Source organism: Chiloscyllium plagiosum, chromosome 28 (assembly GCF_004010195.1).
Source record: "Chiloscyllium plagiosum isolate BGI_BamShark_2017 chromosome 28, ASM401019v2, whole genome shotgun sequence".
In the NCBI taxonomy this organism is placed as follows: domain Eukaryota; kingdom Metazoa; phylum Chordata; class Chondrichthyes; order Orectolobiformes; family Hemiscylliidae; genus Chiloscyllium; species Chiloscyllium plagiosum.
Window position 1 is genome coordinate 45,811,956 of NC_057737.1, and position 21,372 is coordinate 45,833,327.

General features: G+C 41.7%; 1 protein-coding gene across 3 annotated transcripts in view; it reads left to right on the forward strand.

The window, feature by feature from the left end:
* Nucleotides 1–21,372, forward strand: part of zzef1 (zinc finger, ZZ-type with EF hand domain 1) — a 259,977-nt gene that overhangs the window by 6,719 nt on the left and 231,886 nt on the right. For all 3 annotated transcript variants that reach the window (XM_043718816.1, XM_043718818.1, XM_043718817.1), the window contains exons 2-3: nucleotides 15,533–15,677; nucleotides 18,230–18,424. In XM_043718816.1, the coding sequence (XP_043574751.1) occupies nucleotides 15,533–15,677; nucleotides 18,230–18,424 (340 nt within the window). The remainder of the gene's footprint in view (nucleotides 1–15,532; nucleotides 15,678–18,229; nucleotides 18,425–21,372) is intronic.

A 21,372-nucleotide genomic window follows, 5' to 3' on the forward strand; every position in this document is an offset into this window, starting at 1 on the left:
CTAGGTTCCCATGCCCCTGCAGAGTTAGTTTAAACCCCCCTCAAGAGCACTAGCAAACCTCCCCCCAAGGATACTGGTGCCCCTCAGGTTCAGGTGTAGACCATCCTGTTTATAGAGGTCCCACCTTCCCCAGAAAGAACCCCAGTTATCCAAATATCGGAATCCCTCCCTCCTGCACCATCCCTGTAGCCACGCATTTAACTGTTCTCTCCCTATTCCTCGACTCTCTATCATTAGAGTCATAGAGATGTACAGCACAGAAACAGACCCTTCGGTCCAACTCATTCATGCCAACCAAATATCCCAACCCAATCTAGTTCCACCAGCCAGCACCTGGCCCATATCCCTCTAAACCCTTTCTATTCACATACCCATCCAAATGCCTTTTAAATGTTGTAAGTGTACCAGTCTCCACCACTTCCTCTGGCAGCATATTCCATCCTCTGTAAAAACGTTGCCCTTTAGGAGGTCCCTTTTATATCTTTCCCCTCTCACCCTAAACCTATGCCCTCTTGTTCTGGACTCCCCCACCCCATGGCTGCATTTCCCTTACCTACTATTACTGCAAAGTTTCAACTCACCATCAACTGTGAATGCAAGATCACTTTATTCAAACTTTTGCAAAATTAAAGATGTTTTGATTGCAAACATTTGCCTGTAGTGATCTGGGAGTAGAGTATGTAGCTGAGTAATTTCAAAGTTTGAGAGAAGATTTGTAGCTCGGGTTCTCGTTGTGGTTCTGTTCGCCGAGCTGGGAATTTGTGTTGCAGACGTTTCGTCCCCTGTCTAGGTGACATACTCAGGGCTTGGGACCCTCCTGTGAAGCGCTTCTGTGATGTTTCCTCCGGCATTTATAGTGGTTTGTCTCTGCCACTTCTGGCTGAACATGCTGACCAGCATCCATGAACACCAACTAGCCACGAAACGACACGGCCAGCTATCCTTAGTAGCCACACGCTCAGATGACAAGCAACATGGGTTTGACTAGGACAACACTACTATTATAGGACAAGCCAAACAGAACAGCCAGGGAATTCCTAGAGGCATGGCACTCATCCACAGATTCAATCAATAAGCACATCGACCTGGACCCAATATACCGACCACTGCAGCGGACAGCTGGAACTGACAACCGGAAGCGGCAGATTCAATCCACTATAAATGCCGGAGGAAAGATCACAGAAGCGCTTCACAGGAGGCTCCCAGACAGGGTGCCTAGACAGGGGACGAAACGTCTGCAACACAAATTCCCAGCTCGGCGCACAGAACCACAACAGATGAGTAATTTATTATCGGAGCTTGCAGATGTAATCTAATTCCAATGCAATACTGATTTAAGTGCCCTGCTTTAGATGATTGGTTGGTTGGTACAGTTGATTTAAATCCCACCAGGGCAGCTGATAGAATTTAAATTCAATGAACAAATCTGGAGCTGAAAGTGAGTCTCGGGTGGCTGTGACCATGAAACTACCATCGATTGTTGGAAAAACCCTTCTTGTCACTCATATCCTTTAGGGAAGGAAATCTACCATACTGACTTGATTGAGCTTCATGTGATTCCAAATGCACAGCAACATGGTTAACTCTGAAATGACCCAACAACCCAACTAATTCTGGGCAATTAGTGTGTGTGATATATGTTGGCCTTGCCAGTGACACCCATGTTCCCTGGAAAAATAACAAAAACAATACCAGGAAGGACTGTACAGAGCAGGGTGTGTTAACCCACCTCCATACCTTTAGAAACAGGCCAGTCATGTAGCCATCATGCCAGTCTCTAATAACATGTTATATTCAAGGACTGACCTGCCTCCAGAGGTGCTTGTGAAAACTGTTTTGATGTGTCGAATCCCAGTGTGAGCTTACCTATTGTACTGCCATTGAAATGAGTGCTCAATTTTCTACATTGTGTAGTTCACCAATATATAAAAGAAGTACTAGAAATTTGAAAGAAGGTCAGAAAATGTTTAATTCTTAGATCTGGCCGCATCTATGAAGTTTGTGATGAGAGATTATTCAATTGAAAAATTCTGTTTCTCCAAAAATTCGACTGTAAGTGTTTAGTATTTACAGTTTTTACTGCAGTTAATATGCTTTGAGTTCTTGTGATTCTTCACTCTAAGGCATGTAGTCAGTGCTGGGCTGGGCCAGTGTTTATCATCCATTCCTAATTGCCCTTCAGGTGAACCGCGTGGTGTGGGGCAACCCACACTACAGAGAGGGAGCAAATTCCAGGATTCTGACCCAGTGATACTAAAGGAATAGTGATACATTTCTAAGGCAGGATGGTGTGACTTGGAGGGGAACTTGCATGTGGGAGTGTTCCCATGTGCCTGCTGCTCTTGTCCTTCCAGATGGCTGTGGATTTGTAATGACACTATTGAAGGAGTCTCGGTGAATTGCTTTTAAGTACAGTCTGAAGGGTCAGAATGTCATCATAACATTGACTTGGCTTCTCATGACATGTGTTTAACTGTTCCCATCTTGTAATGATGCAAACGATTTGTGTTTGTCACTTTGCAACTTGATATCACATTTTGCTAACTGTGTTTATGTTCATGAATGCTGCCTAACCTGTTGAGTATTTCCAGCATTTTTTGTTTGTTTGTCCAGTTTCCAGTATCTGCTGCATTTTGCTTTTGTGTTCCTGTGAAGTGCCTTTGCATGTTTAAAGGCATTATTTCGAACAAGTTTGTAGTAAAGAGAGACTAATAACTATTGCTGTAGATTAGTGCAGTAACAAAGTATTTTAAAGTGGTTACTAGCAAAAAGGTTTCCTATGTTCTCTCAGAGAAGCTACTGTTTGAAGAGCTAATTTACAAGGCAGTAGTGCAAGGCCGAAGAGATGTAGTGGGTCAGCTAGCATCTGCAAAAACTGAGGTACTGATAATGAGTGTGTCCCTTTCATTTGACACTGATCTTTAGAAATTCGGTGTCTTCTGATCCTGCCCCATGAGTTACCTGATGGAGTAGCACTCAAAGTGAGTATTTCCAAATAAACCTGTTGGACTATAACCTGGTGTTGTGTAATCTTTAACTTTGTCCACCCCAGTTCAACGCCGACACCTCCACATCATGCCTTTCATTTGCAACACTGCTGTGTTCAGATGATCACCTTTCGCTCCCTTTGATTGAGAAGTCCTATTAGTTTAGTTCCACAGTCCTACATGTTTATCTATTGTGACACTTAGCAATTTTAATTACTGTTTGTGCTAGCACTCTAAGACAGGGATGTCTTTGAAACTCCTGTACAATTTTGGATTGAAGCTTTGGAAATTGAGCAAAGTGCTCATGTGCTTTCAGTCACATGCTGTTTGGGTATTAAGAGCTATGGCTAAGTAATTAAAGCTTGATTGCATATTCGGGTACAAAGTATCAAAGTACTTCACCAGTTGATTACTCCCTTCCTGTGTTCCTTTCTGGTAATAACTGTCTCTTGGGTGCTTGGCCCTGGAGGTAGATTACAGCAACAAATGACTTGGCAATTCAATGGGAGAGGTTTTCTCTTGAGTAATAGGGTTTTGATTTCAATCTATAGGGAGTACAAAGGTTCAGCAAAAATACTGTATGTAACACCTTTGTTAAATTGTGGACAAAGGGTGTTGTTGATAGCAATATTAGCTGAGGCTTCTGGGTACTCTGACCAGCCCTGTTGTGGAATGATTGTAAGAAAAAGAGATAACATTGATTTGTCCCTTCCTTTAGTTATTTTGCCCTGTAATCTCAGGGTGTTGTGATAATCTTTAACTCTGTAAATTGCCCACAAATGACTGACTGGAAAGAGGAATTACTATCAGAACAGCCTATCTAGTTCCCTACCAAAGTTGTTATTATATGGTAACAGGACCTGTGGGTAGGCTGACACTGTACAATACATTGGTTGCATTGCCAATGATTAGATTTCAGTTGCTAAGCTAGCGTTGTTTTGGCCAGTGGTTTCGGTGAGGTGGTCAGCTGACCTATCCATTGGCATATCGCATACATGTTCTGAACCAGCAACGATTGGAAGGTGGTACGTGGGCTTGATACCTTGTGAAAACATATTTACATGTTTTGATTAACCTCCAAAGGTTGACTAGAGTCAGCAGTGGTGCCAGCTCTCTCTCTCTCTCTATTGGTACTTTCCCAAGTGTAATGATGGCTTAAGTTGTTTACAAGGAGAATCTAGGAGCAGCAATAGGCCATTTGGCCCTTTGAACCTGTTCTGTCATTCAATATAATCATGGTTGATCATTCCACTCGGTCCCCTGTTATCACTTTCTCCCCATACTCACTCCAAAGAGTGATATCTAACTCCTCCTTGTAAGCATTCAATATTAAGATTAATATTCAAATGCTTTCTGTGGCAGAGAATTCTGGGTGAATAAGTTTCTCCTTATCTCAGTCCTCTATCCTGTGTTCTTAAACTGTGACCCTCGTTCTAGACTCCCCAGTCTCCTGTAACAAAAGATTATGTTTAGCCTGTCTAATCCTGTTAGAATTTTAATACATTTCCAAGAGATCCACCCATTTTATTCTTCTAAACTCCAGTGAACAGAGTTGAAACCAGCCCAGTCTCTCTTCATGCATCAGTCCCACCATCCCAGGGATCAGTGTGATAAACCTTTGTTGTACTCCCTGCATCCAGAACATCCTTCCTCAGATAAGGAGGCCAAAACTGCACATAATTCTCCAGGTGTGGTCTCACCAATTCCTTGTACCATTGCAGTAATACATCTCTGCTCCTATACATGAATCCTCAGGCTATTGAGGCCAACACACCTTTTGCCACGTTCACTGCTGCACCTGCATGCTTACTTTCCAATGACTGGTGTACAAGGAGCCCAGGTTTTGTTGCACCTCCCTCTTTCCTTGTCTGTCACAATTCGGATAATCGGTCTTCTGGATTTTGCTTCCAAAGTGGATAACCTCATTTGCCCTCTTGCTCCTGTCCAAATCACTGAACCATCTCTGCACCCTCTTGACTCAGCATCCCACCCAGATTTGTGTCATTTGCAAACTTGGATTACATTTAGTTCCTTCATCTAAGTCATTTGTATATTGAGAATAGCTGGGGTCCAAGTATTGATACCACTGGTAGCTCAGAAAAAGACCCATTCATTCTTACTGTTTGTTTTCTGTCTGCCAACCATTTCTATCTTCATGCTAGTTCACTCCTTCCAATCTCACACACTTTAATTTTACATATGTTTAGTTTCTCTTGAAAATGTTGCAGGCTTAATGCTGATCCAGAAAATTGACAGGAGACATGAGACTTGCAGTATTTCCAAAGAATGTTTCCAACTCCTGAGATTTTCGGGATGACAACATTTGGAACCAGTCATTGTTGCGACAGTGGTCTTGCTGGCAAGGTTAATTATTCTTCCCCATCTCTCATTCCCTTTCATACAGCAGTTTGCCAGGGTCGGGGGTGGGGGTGGGGTGGTTGGTTGTGGGGGGCAAGTTTGCAACACAACAGGAAACCACTTGTTTCACTGCTTCACTTCTTTACTCTCCCCTTTCATGACGTACTGGCATCTGTTTCAACCACTCTGACAAAGCATCTCATTGCCTCAACCAAGGCTGTATAAAGAAAATAGTTTCACAGGAACCTTCTCAGTGGCTCCTTGTCAATAATTCCGTAACCAGGCAAGGATCCTTATCCATCCTGCTGTTCAGGTCAATGTGCTTGGTGATTGAATCCATGGATGAGTGCCAAGTTTGTAGGAATTCTCTGTCTGTCCTCTGTTTAGTTTGTCCTCTTATAGCCAGTGAGAAGCTTGGCACTCATCCGCAGACTCTATCAACAAGCACGTTGACCTGGACCCAATATACCGGCCACTACAACGAACAACCGGAAGCAGCAGGAACAGAACCAAATAAATTCCAGATGAGACAGTACAGCGGCGCTTCACAGGAAGCTCCAAAGCACTGAAGATGTCCCTGAGACAGGGCAGGAAACATCAGCAAATCAACTTCCCAGCTCGGGGAACATATCCACAACCATGTCAACCTGCACCTGAGCTACAAATCTTTACACAAACCTTGAACACACAACCTTGTTTTTAATGTGTGTTCTTATATAATGTGTGTTCTTATATAATGTGTGTTCTTATATAATGTGTGTTCTTATAAGGGGAAGGACAAGGAGAAAAAGTCAGCAAATTGAAGTGGAGGTACAGATCTATTTGACTACTTGATCATATTCAAGAATGAATCGCCTCCTGTTTTTGTTTTCAGTTGTGAACAGAATACAAATCCAATAATGCCTTGAAATAATCATCCTAAAGATCAAGCTAAACACATTGTTCCACCAGAGTAACCCTCTGACTCATTCCTAGGGTGGCTCAGTGGTTAGCACTGCTGTCTCTCAGCACCAGGGACCTGGGTTCAGTTCCACCCTCTGTCTACTGTCTGTGTGGAGTTTCTGTGTTCTCCCCGTGTCTGCATGGGTTTCCTCTGGTTTCCTCCCATAGGCAAAAGATTAGATGGATTGGCCATGTCGAGGGGGTGGATTAACCATGGTAATATGTAGGGGTTACAGAGATAAGGTGAGGTGCTCGGCTTGGGTGGGATGCTCTTCAGAGAGCCAGCGTGGACTTGATGGGCCGAACAGCCTCTTTCCACACTGTAAGAATTCTATGATTTTGTTTCGTGTAAAAGGAAAAGAACAAGCTTGCATTTAGAACCTGCCTTTCACAAATACAGGTTGTGCCAAAGCTTGTTTTAGCCCATTGAATACTTTGGAAGTGCACTCATCGTTGCTGTAAGAAACCCATCAAACAGAAAGAAATGTCTGATAATCTCCAGGCTGTCTGTATTTAGCTTTAGTTGAATGATAAACATGAGCCCAGATGCCAGAGTTCCCCAAGTTTTTAAAAAAATGGGTCATTGGGATCTTTCGCCTCTGTGGATAGCCTCTCTAAATTTTTTTTAGTGCATAGACATCTGAGGTCTGTAACAGTAGTGACTTCTGAAACTGAAAGGCAGTGCATCAGCACACCAATAAGTATGTGAATTCTCAGAGCACTTGTTCAGCTGTGAACCTTCGCAGAAGCACTGGCATCCACTTGAGAGAATAACAGAGCAGCCATTTAATGTCTGATCCAAAAGCTGAGCCTCTGGTAATGTAGCGCACTCAGTACTGCAGTAGAGTTTGAGCTTAACTTATGTGCTCAGGTCACTGGAACCCTAGTTCACGATTCACTGACTGAGGTGATAGTGACTACTGCTGTCACCCAAAAGCTAAAGGCCAGGGATCTTTACATCTGTAAATAGTGCTTCAGGTGGTTGGATAGCCACAAAGTGAGTTGAGCTGCACTTCATCTTTCCTACCTACATCTTAATTTTTAGCTGTTTGATTCGTTGAGTCATTGTTTATTTGCAGAGAGGGAGAATGGACTATCTAGTGGGGTTTGTATGAAGGAGATGGTTCTGGGCATGATTAGTGCTTCAAGTAATATTGATGTAGGATTTTAAAAAAACACTATTTTGTATTTTAAAAGATATAATTTAGACAGGTCTTACCATTAACAGTGAAAAGAATTCAGTCTTTTTCCCAGCAATATATTTTTCAGTCATTCCACCCAAGTGAAGTATCATTACTTCTATCTTAATCTTTTTAATATCTCACTGAACTGATGGGGTTGCAGATGTTTTCTTCATGTTTTTTTATGCATTCGCCAGCTGTGATTCTCTCTATTACTGTTTCTGCCTGAGATACGCACATACCAGCTATTCCCTACTTCCTAACTGGATTTTATAAAAGTCCCTGTCTATATAACCTGCTAAAACCAATAAAGCTCTGAAAGACCAGACTGCCACAAACTCCTCGTATAAAGCTGTTCTTTCCAACTGAAACTGGTCTGTCTTTCCTTATGTCACAAAAGATCAACTTTGTGAACATTTGATCAATGAACTCTCCAGATAGCCATGTATCTCTATGTTTCACGTATCTAGTCATTTAGCTTCAACCACATGCTCACTTGGAAATGGTGTTTGAACTTAGTGTTCAAAAATGATTTTCTCACTTAGAGAATTCGCCAACACAGAACTGAAAACCAAAACCTTTTTTTCCTCCAAAATCAAATCCAAGTTCCCAAATGATAATATTATACATCTTTATCACAGAACTATGTGTAATGAGGTGAATAATGAAGGCAACCCATGTTTACTTTGTTGTTCTCTTCAGTTTTGCTGGCCACTGCGTTTGTCTCATACAACACTTATTCCATCTTTTGTACAGGTTGGAACAATGATTTAACTTGTAAGTGACCAGAGGGTAAATTCTTCAACTGTATTTGTTTATCCCATAGAGTCATAGAGATAAACAACATGTAAACAGACCTTTTGGTCCAACTTGTCCATGCTGACCAGGTATCTATATAAATCTAGTCCCACCTGCCAGCACCCGGCCCATATCCCTCCAAACCCTTCCTATTCATAAACCCATCCAGATGCCTTTTAAATGTTGTAATTGGACCAGCCTCCAATGCTATCTCTGGCAGCTCATTCCGCACATGCACCAGCCACTGTGTGAAAAAGTTGCCCCTTAAGTCTATTTTAAAACTTTCCCCTCTCACCCTAAACCTATGCCCTCTAGGACTCCCCACCCCAGGAAAAAGTATTTGTCTGTGTATCCTGTCCATGCCCCTTTGGATTTTAGAAACTTCTATAAGGTCACCCGTCAGTCTCAGAAATTCCAGAGAAAATAGCCCGAGTCTATTCAGCCTCTCCCTTTAGCTCAAATCCTCCAACCCAGGTAACATCTTTGTAAATCTTTTGTGAATTCTTTCACATTTCACATCCTTCTTGGAGTAAGGAGACCAGAATTGCAAGCAATATTCCAATACTGACCTAACCAAAGTCCTGTACAGCTGCAACATGACCTGCCAACTCCTATACTCAATGCTCTGTCCAATAAAGGCAAGCATACCAAGGGCCGCCTTCACTATCCTAGTCACCTGGAGACTCCACATTCAAGGAACTATGAACCTGCGCTCCAAGGTCTCTGTTGAGCAGTATTCCCCCAGACTTTCCCATTAAGACAGTCCTGCTTGATTTGCCTTTCCAAAATGCAGTACCTCACATTTATGGATGATAGCTATCTTGATTTGTCCTCCTGGTTTATTGTTTGTTTCATATGCTATATGAATTAAGATAACCTGAAATTTTGCTCTCTAGTTTTATCCGATCCACTCTTAGATCTGTATTCTCTATTCCTTTCTGTTAGTGTTAACATATTTCACATTAATTCCTTCCTCTTGCCCACCTCTCCAGTTCACCACAACTTCCCAAATTTATGACACTGTCCCCACTATCTAGTTTTAAACCTGCTCTACTTCATAAGAATACCAATCCCACTACAGTTGGAGTCTAGATCATTCCAACGGTGTAGTTTACCTTCCCCAGGATTGGTGTCAGTGTTCCACTGGTCAGACAGAATGTTTGCCACCTCTTTGTTCTTTTGTTTGACATTTGGGCATAGCTGGCAAAGCTCATGTGTTGCCCATTACCAATTGCTCCCAACGAGCCGAGTGGCTTGTTGGGAGTGGAATCAATTGTAGCCCAGGCCAGAGGAGGGTGGCGAATTTCCTTCCCAAAGGCCACTTTTACAATAATCTACGACATAGTTACAAATTCCAGATTTATTATTTGAATTCAAATACCACCAGCTACCATGATGCATTTTGAACCCTGATCCCCAAAGTAGAAGCCTGGATCTGTGGTTTACTACTCCACCATCTTCTCTATAAATAGCTAAAAGAAACAGCTAATTGTGTTCTCACAATGTGTACATAAAATGTTCACTTCACCAGCAGTTGTCCCTCATGCTGGATGCTACACACCATCAGAATTCAACAGCAGAGAGAACCAGGCAGGCACACCATACCCTCCAACAGGATGGCCTTAAACACATTCATTGAAAACTTTGCAAACAGGCCACTGCCAAACACAACAGAGAACTTTGTATTCGACTATCCAGGTTGCGGTGTTAAGCAGGAGATTCTCGATCAACTTCTGACAGAATATCAGACCCCACAAAGCAGTGATTCAGAGAAACCAGTGGTTAGTTCAGTTACTCTAGGTTTTAGATAAACTAGTTAGTTTATCTAAATTAATATAAACTATTTGTGTGAATATTTGAACAATGATTGTGTGCCATCAGCCAGTGAGTAGCTTCAAAGTCAGTAAGCCTTCACCCAGAGACTTGAGTTAAGTTGGCATTCCCTTTCAGAATGGAAGCACTGTTTGCCCTGAAAGGTTGGAATGTGTTCCACTGTGGGAGATATACGTAGCTGAAATGAACAAACACAAAATGCTGGAGAAACTCAGCAGGTCTGGCAGCATTTGTGGAGAGTGAAACAGAATCAATATTTTGAGTCCATTATGACACTTTGTTATTGATGTTCAACTCCGATCTGAATTTTTGGCACAAACATTTGGGATTGAAGAACCACAAAAAACCCACTCACCTCTCAAAACCCTAATCTTTCCCATTGCCCAAGCATTAGTTAGACAGGTGTGTATGAGCTCAAAAGAGAGAATTAAAGCTAATCTAGTATGACTGCGTAATGATGGAGCAGGAGGTATAATTTTCATTTTTATTCCAAACCAAACTCTGTAAGTACAGTAAAATGTTTTGTGCAGTGTCTTTAGGGATCCATTATAAAACATTTCATACTCTGATTCAAATGGAATGAGTAGTTGGGAAGGCACTTTAAGTCTTCATTATGTACTTATGCCTGGAGATATGTTATAAGTGGATTTGCCACCTCCATGCTCTTGTACAGCCAAACAGATCAACTGGCAGAGTGATTGCAGTCAAGTGTTACATTAATGAGGATTCATTAAAGCTTGGGTAATCTGAAGCTGCAAGTGTTGCACTTACATTATAAATACTTTGTGTCATCCTTTTGATTTTTAAAGTTCTATGTCTATCATGTAGATCGTCAAGTTTCTGGCAGTAAGCCCCACTGCACACATCAATTATCATGCAATTGCATGATGTCTGCTTTCAGGAGCAGCGTAGCTAGGGAAAGATGAATAGGCAGTGCCAGCTTTTTTCACCCTGGTTGAGTTTGATCTCTTTGGGCTATCATTGCAGGGTAAAGTATATTTTGTGGTGGCAATGCAAACAAATGGAGAAAGATACTAGGAGCTGATGAGTGAAGCCAGTGTGTGACAGCATGAGAAACAAAGAAGGCTATTCAGCCAACAGTGTCTGTGCAGACTCTCTAAGAACAGCTCAGCTAGTCCCATTCCTCTGACCGTTCTCTGTAGACCTGCAGCATCTGTCCTCAGCTGCTTACCCAATGGGTCCATGCAGGATGAAGAAAGATTACAGGGAGCGGGTGCTACCTAATATGTGGGTATTGCAAGCTGAGCAGGAGCCCTTGAAACAAATGGCAACCACTGTGACCCCTCGTGCCTCCAGCAACATCTGGATGTTCCAGAGGTATGGATCCAGTGACAGAGCTGCATCATGGCCAGCAACCGAGATTTCTCAACCTACAAGGTGAAGCTGTAATGATGTCAGGTGAATCTGGACCATCTAAAAGGCATCCTGAAATGGAATGGGAAAATGAATTTCTGGTCCCAACTGTAAAAGATGAAAGCATTTGCCTTGTGTGTCACCAAAATATGTGGATAAGTGAAAAGGGGAGTTGGGTATGACACCACGTAGCAGTAAATTCAAAGACAGTTTTCCCTTGAGCAGCATGCTTTGGACAAAGAAAGTTGATGAGCCGAAGGCAGTTCTGAAAGCTCAATGGTCAGATTTTCCTAACGCAGCACCAAAAGGTACAGCCTGCACTGAAGCATAATTTTGCATTTGCCATCTTCTGGCAAAGCACAAGACGAATTAATTTACGAAGCAATGTCTGTGGCTGCTAACTCCTTATTCAAGACTTTATGAACACAAAATTAATGGCAATTCAGAGCATGTCACTTAATGCTTCCACACAAGCAAGATGAGTGGAATCTTAGTCTGAAGATATCTTTCATTCAAATTCAACAGTAACTGCGAGAAGTTTGCTCCCAGCGGCTCCTTCCAGGGTAGAAGGTGTCATGGTGCAATCTGAGATCTGGCTGCTGGCACCAACTTGACCTGGTAATCTGTCAGAAGCTTTCGTTCAGTTCTTTTCCTCCAAACAGGAACAAAGATTAGTTTGGCGCACACCTTGCAGAAATCATTGTGATCATTGAAACAAAGAGTGCAGCTCATCTAGTTTGCAATCTGCTTCCTAAACCTAAAGGATGTGGCAATCACCTGCTATCCAAGGTAGTTGTGTAGGAGATGATGGAAGGTACTGTGCCAACAAGTATTGGACCAAACCATGGAAATAAATATGAATGACAGTGGTAACCTTGGTATAATGCACTTGGCTGCATCATCACCAGGTTTACTCCTTTGCATTTGAGAAAGTATTCACTGACTGGAACAGGCAAATGGCTTTGTGGTAGTGCAGTACACTGAACTATGTACTAGACTTTGTCCCTGTGCTTGATAATCTTCTGCACCTACCTGCCATGTATGAACTTGATGTTGAACCCTAATGACTGCCAGAGGAAGTGGTGGAGGCTGGTACAATTCAACATTTAAAAGGCATTTGGATGGGTATATGAATAGGAAGGGTTTGGAGGGATATGGGCCGGGTGCTGGCAGGTGGGACTAGATTGGGTTGCGATATCTGGTCAGCATGGACGGGTTGGACCGAAGGGTCTGTTTCTGTGCTGTACATCTCTGACTTGAAGTCAGAAAAACCCAGCAGCTAGAAAATAGCCAGAAAGGATGGACACCACCTAGTTACTTGAGTATGGAAAGCCTCACTGACTGCTGTAACTGTGATCTCGATGACCTCTGCTGGAGAGAAAGCTCCATCCAACAGGGTACACCTGATACAAACGTCATGTTCATGAAAGAGATTCCAACGACAGCAGGAGCACCCTACTCCTCACTGTCACTGGGAAGACCGATGCCCGAGTCAGTCTATCAAGACTCCACAACAACTAGCAACATAACCAGTGGCAAAATATGTTTTCAGCACAAGCAGATCCTCTTCTGACCGCTTGAAGAGAAATGCAGAGAGCAGCAACCTTATTCAAGCTTGTTCTGGTCAATCTTATTAAAGCACTTGAGAGAGTGTGCAGGGCAGGCTTCTGCTGGATACTTGAGAAAATCTGCTGTCCTCCTAAACTTTGCAGTCTCTCACAATCTCTTTCCTTCTGTGATAGCATGCGTGGCTCCACTCAGTTGGATAGCTGACAGGTCTGAGATGAGGGATAGGGTGAAACAGTACAGAAACTCCTCAAACTTTCAAGACTAAAAAAACCAAGACATCAATGTGGTATGACTAGTCTGAGAACTTCAGTGTACTGATGAATCTGTAAAAGATCAGCTCCAAAGACTTGTGCATAATTTGTCACGTGCTTGTGTCCTGTTCCCCCTCACCATCACTGTTAAGAAAACTGGGACAGGCTGCTCTGCCGCTGCCTGTAATCAGATTCAACAACGTGCCATGAGAAGCAGTTAGTAACTTTTGCGACCTTCCGTTCACAGTGACAATCTGCTACTTAAGAGCTCAGTGCATGCATTGAAGTGGCACCACCAGAGTGAGCGAATAAACCATAATCACTAATGAGGCAACCATCTGGAGCAGGATGGTTGACTCATTCAGGAAGGGCTCATGCCCAAAAACGTCAATTCCCCTGCTCCTTTGATGCTGCCTGACCTGCTGTGCTTTTCCCGCAACACATTTTCAGCTCTGATCTCCAGCATCTGCGGTCCTCACTTTCTCTTACATGGCTGAGCAAACGATTCAGTTCAAGAGCAATTAGAGTTGGGGCAACAAAGGCCAGTGTTGTCCGTTTTGCCTACATTCCATCAAAAAAATTAAAAGCCCTTTACCTGCATACTACTGGTGTGGTAAAGTTATTATACAGATATAAATTACAAACTTTGTGGAGTGCTATGAACTTGAGAGCTATATTAATTTGGGATTTTTTCCTGAAAGTTTGAGTTATCTTTTCAAGGAAAAAAGCCATCAGTCACAGTTTTGTAGATCAAAGTATTAACTCAAATTAGCTAACTTTCACTGCATGCAAGTTATTTATCTCTTTACATCTCATCTGAGAGAACACGAGAAGGGAAACTGAAGAACTTGAGTTGCTGGATCAAACAAAAACAGTCTAGTTTATCTTCCGCATTCCTGGGTGGCACACAATGCCACAATAATGGAGTTGTTGACTAATTGTCGTAATCGATCTCTGTCAATTATTTACTATGGGCCTAGTCATGTCTCATCAAACTTCTGATAGAGATCTTTGGCCATTAATAGTGCAAACTCACCTCTTCCTCTCCAGTAGATGAATCTGCCACTATTTATTTTAGTGACGATTATCTGTCGATCTGAGGAATGTATCCCAAGTTGGATTCCAAGTAAGCAAAGAAAAGATTGACATATCTTCATTTCCTAAGGAGGGACAAAAGCAAAGGACAGCCAGTGGCATCTCACATGTAGGAGAAAGTGAGGACTGCAGATGCTGGAGATCAGTGTCAAAATGTGTGGTGCTGGGTAAGTACAGCCGGTCAGGCAGCACCCGAGGAGTTAGAGTTGACATTTTGAGCATAAGCTCTTCATCAGGATGAAGAGCTTATGCTTGAAACATCGACTCTCCTGTTCCTCAGGTGCTGCCTGACCGGCTGTGCTTTTCCAGCACCACACTTATTGACATCTCACATGTAGTCACTTATTTAAATGTAGGAAATTTGGCAGCCATTAAATGCACCACAAGGTGTCCCAAGCAGCAGTGAAATAGATGATCAGATCATTTAATTTTAAAAAAAAAAGGGAAAGGTATTGCTTATTTACATTTTTCTGAGATGAAGCAGTTTGGTTTCATGCTTTATTTGAAAGACCGCACTTCCTACAGTGTAGCACTCCGAGTACTGCAATGGATTGAAAGTTTAGATTTTTGAGCTTTACTTCTGGATTCAGACTTTGGTTCATTCTCTGTGATTTGCTCTGGGGCTTGAGTGAGAGCAATTCAACTGAGCCAAGGCTGACCCCTTTTTTATGATTTCTACTTTTCTTTGCTAACATTTTTGAATTCATTGACAAAGTGATGGGTGTTCTCTTAAAAAAGAATTAAAAACTGCAAAACAAACTTAGATGTAATGACTGTGTGGAGTTTGCACGTTCTCCCCGTGTCTGCGTGGGTTTCCTCCGGGTGCTCCGGTTTCCTCCCACAGTCCAAAGATGTGCAGGTCAGGTGAATTGGCCATGCTAAATTGCCCGTAGTGTTAGGTGAAGGGGTAGATGTGTAGGGGTATGGGTGGGTGACGCTTCGGCGGGGCGGTGTGGACTTGTTGGGCCGAAGGGCCTGTTTCCACACTGTAATGTAATCTAATCTGTAATCTGTTCTGTACACAGTGATCAAAATTTATAGTCTAATCCTATTAGTGATAACTACTTGTAGTAATTTCTTCAGATGCTTTCTTCAGCTTTAGAGAATATCGTTGTTATATCACTTTCAATTGCTTTCTTGCCAGGCATTTGCTCAGTTCGATGCAGAAGGAGATGGCACAGTTGCTGTGGAGAACATGTTGGAGTCATTGAAAACTTCTGGCGGTGCCAATCTGCAGGGTGAATTAAGTCATGTGATTCGGCAACTACAGGGGTGCTCCCTCACACCAGGTAGCGATGCTCATTACTAAATTGCAATAATTAAAAGCTGTTACTTTATTTGTCTTTTCCTGTGAAGATAGACAAATGTTTCATCAACATTTCTGCTGTCACATTTGTGTTAATTATTCTCTTTTTTTTATATACACTTTATAAAAGCTATGAGATTCTTTTTGCATCTGCTTCTGCACTATTTCATATTCTGTTTTCTCACTTCTTGTCAAGTTTTTGGTGTTTTGTTGGCTTCCAAAATACTCCCAAACATCAGCCCAGTGTTTATTCTTTTAACATTAAGCGCTTCTTCTTTTGCGACAGTGCGGCTTACTTCATAACTCATGGATTGATTAAGTTTTTGTAATTTTAACAATGTGTTTTAAGTGTTTTGTACTGTTCCCTTTAAATGTTTTCCACTTTATTTATTGTCATGACCTTTTTAGTCTATTTTGTTAATCAATCATAGCTATCACTCCCCTTACACTATGAACTTGAATTGATTTAAATTTAAATTTTTGTTTGCCATTGGAATATGTTGCTTTCAAATTTAATATGGAATTCAGTTGTGTTATGATCGCTTTTTCCCAGAGAATCCTTTGCTGTGAGAATACCGATTTAATTCTGCCTAATTGCACAATACTGATATAAAATAGTTTTATTCCTAGTTGGTTTCAGAATATATTGCTCCACAAAACTGTTAGAAAAGCATTTTGCAAACTCATCTTCCTTTGTATCGGTTTACCAAATTGTATTTTTTTATTGTTTGTGAAAATTAAAATCCCACATTATTATGACATTGCATTTGTTACAAGCTCCAATTTCTTTTTGCTTAATGCCCTGGCCCATGGTATAACCATTGTCAGCAGGCTCCTTAAATCATTTTCTAAGCACCTCATTCCTAATCTCCACATGTAGTGATTCTGTTTCCTGATCTTTTCTCACTGATGTTCTTATATCAGTCTTTATTGTCAGGACTATCCACCTTTTCTATTAGATTAGATTAGATTACTTTAGATTAGATTACTTACAGTGTGGAAACAGGCCCTTCGGCCCAACAAGTCCACACCGACCCGCCGAAGCGCAACCCACCCATACCCCTACCTTTACCCCTTTAACCTAACACTACGGGCAATTTAGCATGGCCAATTCACCTGACCCGCACATCTTTGGACTGTGGGAGGAAACCGGAGCACCCGGAGGAAACCCACGCAGACACGGGGAGAATGTGCAAACTCCACACAGTCAGTCGCCTGAGTCGGGAATTGAACCCGGGTCTACAGGCGCTGTGAGGCAGCAGTGCTAACCACTGGGCCACCTATTCTGACAAAAATTTAGGAACTGTCCTAAGTCTTACAGTTTAACCTTTATCAATGCCTAATTTTTGAATTTCTTTCACATTTCTCTCTCATCTCACATGAATACCGATAGGTTGTATATTATGCAGATATTGCAGCCAAACATGGTTACTCTAACATGTACATTTGAGGGTCACTGTTAATGTGGGAGATCTAACTGTTAATTGTTTTCCACTTTCCTGGCTTCTCTTAGCAGACCTCAGATAGACTTGGGTTTGAGATTAATGTATAATACGTTCCAGTATTTTATTTTTGAAATTTTTTATTTTTGAAATGCCATTTGTACCTTGATCTCCCTTGACATCTTTTCTTAAGCCGTTAGAGAACCTCCTTTAAAGGTTCCTTGCTGCATACTTTGTGCTCCAAATGTTGCTTTAACCATGTTATTCTTCACATGAGTCTTTAGACCATCTCTATTTCCTTTGAACTGACCAGGAGACCATTCAAGCTTTAACCCTCCATAGAATGGGGGTCTAGTATCCAGCATCTGGATTATATGATCAACCCATTTTGGCTATACCATATTGGCATCTGTGTGCCTGGAATATTTGATTTTCTGAGTACCTCAGTACCTTGTGCTACCATTAAGTTTTCATGATTTTCCTGAAGCAGCCTTGATTTTTGGTGACAAGTGGTCCACATATATTATTATTGTTCATTCCGTGTCTGATTTTCAGTGAGTACCAATATTTATTTTGTCCCTATATGGTAGATTCCATTAACTACACATCACAATTGTGAAAGAAATTATAAAATATTGACTCCTTTTTTCATATTTTTGACCATAAAGTCATTAGCCGCAAATATTTTTGGAAGACTGGCATCCACTTGAATGGTAGGAGCTGGGCAGGAGAGTTGCACATCTACTGTGTGTGCTTAATTCCTCAGTGGACTCTAATTGATGGGTAAAATTTCAGTGTTGCAACAAACTGGAAAATTGCCCAATAAGAAATTTATAACTTTTTTTAGTTGACCTATTGTTTGCCTTCAAAATGTTTTTAAAATGTCTGTCTATTTGGGATTGAAACGTAATTATTGTGGGGCTTTCTTTTTGTCAACGCTTGTTCTAACCAGCGTTGTTCCCAAGATGTACTATGCATTTTGCGAAGATGGGAAGTTGTCTTAGGTTTTCTGAGTGGCACATTGTAACTGGTTTTCATTCATTGTACATGGTTGCTTTTGTTTGCATTTATTTCTCTTATTTTCTTCTTCCAGGGTTTGTTGACATCTTTTCAAAAAACAAGGAGCGCATGGGTGTTCATGCTGCAAAAATCTTGCGTTTCCTCCACAGGAACCGAATTCCAAGTAGTGCAATTCCATTCCCTGTGATGGACAGTTACAACAACATCTGTGCCATGCGTTCCTCTGTTTTGAAAGATTGCCTAAAGCAGCTATTAGAGAAAAAAAATGGTAAGATGTTTATCGTTATATAGTATATATAACTGTTTTGGTGGCATGAGTGTGGCTTTTAAAAAAGTTATTCGTTTTGTCAAACATACTTTAAAAACAGTTAAAGGTCTTGGTTGGCTTAAACCTTTGTGAAGCTGTTTATGAGGGTAGTCAGGTGTTATGGTTAAGTATGTGTTTTCCCCGCATGGTTCCTCGTCTATTTTAACGTGTTTGGGATCTCACTACTTGGTCTCTGGCAATGCTTTTAAAAGTAGCAACAAAGCTGGTCCTACTGTCTGAGAACAATGTGCATACTGAACCCTTATTTCATGGGGTATGTTGGGGAGCAAGTACCCAGGGCCACTTTTTAGATTAGATTAGATTCCCTACAGTGTGGAAACAGACCATTCGGCCCAACCAGTCCACACCAACCCTCCGAAGAGTAACCCACCCAGACCCATTTCACCTAACACTATGGGCAATTTAGCATGGCCAATACACTTGACCTGCACATCTTTGGACTGCGGGAGGAAACCAGAGCACCCGGAGGAAACCCACGTAGACACAGGGAGAATGTGTAAACTCCACACAGACAGTCACCGAGGCCGGAATCGAACCCGGGACCCTGGTATTGTGAGGCAGCGGTGCTAACCACTGAGCCATTGTGAAAGAGCTCCAAACAACTTGGTCAATCATCAAGTCCATACCATTTTATGGTATGGATTGGCAGCAGATAACCGGGAAGGATAAGAAACTCAGCATCCTATGTGGCGAGGGAAACGGAGTTGATGTTTCCATTCCAATGTGACTGTTCTTCAGGACTGAAGAGAGATGGAAATGAGATGGGTTTCATGTTGTGGAGAAAATGGGGGAGAGTCAAGTGAAACAGAAGAACAGGTCGGGGAAAGGTTTGAGGATGAGAGATATTAAAGATTGAAGGTGGCAAGGAAAATGATTCGTATCTATATGTGTGTGTGTGAAAGAGTCTAACTGTAAAACAATGACAGAGAGCAAAGTGATTTCCAGGGCACCAAGAGAACACTAGGATTCTGAAGAAGAAAGGTGATGAACCAGGAATGTAATTATGGAAAACTTAGAATAGCTGATGATTTTAGGGAAGAATTGTCAAAGTTTCTTAGCCTTGATCATTCCAGTAAATGATATTTATTTGCATCAGAATTCAAAGGGACAGCCTAAATCATTTCAGGGATAAATTGCTGCGCTCAAATTCACGTTTAGGAGACCAGCAAGCTTAAACTGTTTATTTGACCCCCAGGAAATGTATAATGTTTGATTTTTGTTTCTGCAGAGAAGTTAATTTGTGACCGTTTAAGCTTGGTTTGATGTGCTACTTATATAACGTAATGATGCTAATGTGTGTCAGGGTCAGGCAGAGCTGTGATTCTCTCTTGTTGAATAACTGTATGATACACATCTAGACTCATTAATATTACAGTAACAATTTTCAAGTTAACATTGCATGGATTTTTTTTGCAAAGCATCTGACATCTGTAAAGATTTTGCTTTGTACACCCAGTATTTTCACTGCAGTTCAGTTTGTTAATTTGAACTTTTTTAACTAAGTCCATTTGAAGACAATCCATTAGCGTGTTGATGCGTTATATCTTAAAATTAACTGCATAAGATGTACCTTTATATTCAAATGCCTTCAGGGCCAGGCTTTGCTATAGCAGGGCCTCCTGTGGTACCTACCATTGAATAAACACATCCTTGCACATTTCAGCTCAAAATATTATTGTCTATTACTGTAGAGCAAGCTAATAATGGAAGAGTGAGCAAAAGAGGGCTTTTGGGACTTGAGTGAACAGCGAAAACAACTATGGAACTCTTTAAGCAGAAAGGTTGAAAGAATGTGAAATAAAGGGTTGAGCAGGAAGTAGAAATTGTTACAGGTAGGTACAATGTTGAACCAGGTGCAGAGAGGAAATGTAAACTATTTTTAATTTTGGCATTTTTAAAACTGTCAACATCATTACTATCTGGAGAAATGAGACTTCACAAATAATTAATTTTCCATGCCAGAGAGGTTGTTAGATTCTTGTTAGTAAAAGGGCACTCCTGATGGGTGCGGTCTAGGGTGTTTGCTTTTGAGTTTGGCTTTTGAAGTAGTGGCATGTGGGTTTTGGTCTGTGAGTATGAGGGGGTTTATGTAGAATGTAGAATGTAGAAGAATACAGCGCAGTACAGGCCCTTGGGCCCTCGATGTTGCGCCGATCCAAGCCCACCTAAACTACACTAACCCACTATCCTCCATATACCTATCCAATGCCCTCTTAAATGCCCATAAAGAGGGAGAGTCCACCACTGTTACTGGCAGGGCATTCCATGAACTAACGACTCGCTGAGTGAAGAACCTACCCCTAACATCAGTCCTATATCTACCCCACCTTAATTTAAAGCTATGCCCCCTTGTAATACCCGACTCAATACGCGGGAAAAGGTTCATACTGTCGACCCTATCTAACCCCCTAATCATCTTGTACACCTCAATCAAGTCACCCCTAAACCTTCTTTTCTCTAGTGAAAACAGCCCCAAGTGCCTCAGTCTTTCCTCATACGATTTTCCTACCATACCAGGCAACATCCTGGTAAACCTCCTCTGCACCCGTTCCAATGCCTCCACATCCTTCCTATAGTATGGCGACCAAAACTGCACACAATATTCCAGATGCGGCCGTACCAGAGTCTTATACAACTGCATCATGACCTCAGGACTCCGGAACTCAATTCCTCTACCAATAAAAGCCAATATGCCATATGCCTTCCTCACCGCACTATTTACCTGGGTGGCAACTTTCAGAGATCTGTGTACATGGACACCAAGATCCCTCTGCTCATCCACACTACCAAGTATCCGACCATTAGCCCAATACCCCATCTTCTTGTTACTCTTACCAAAGTGAATCACCTCACACCTACCTACATTGAACACCATTTGCCACCTTTCT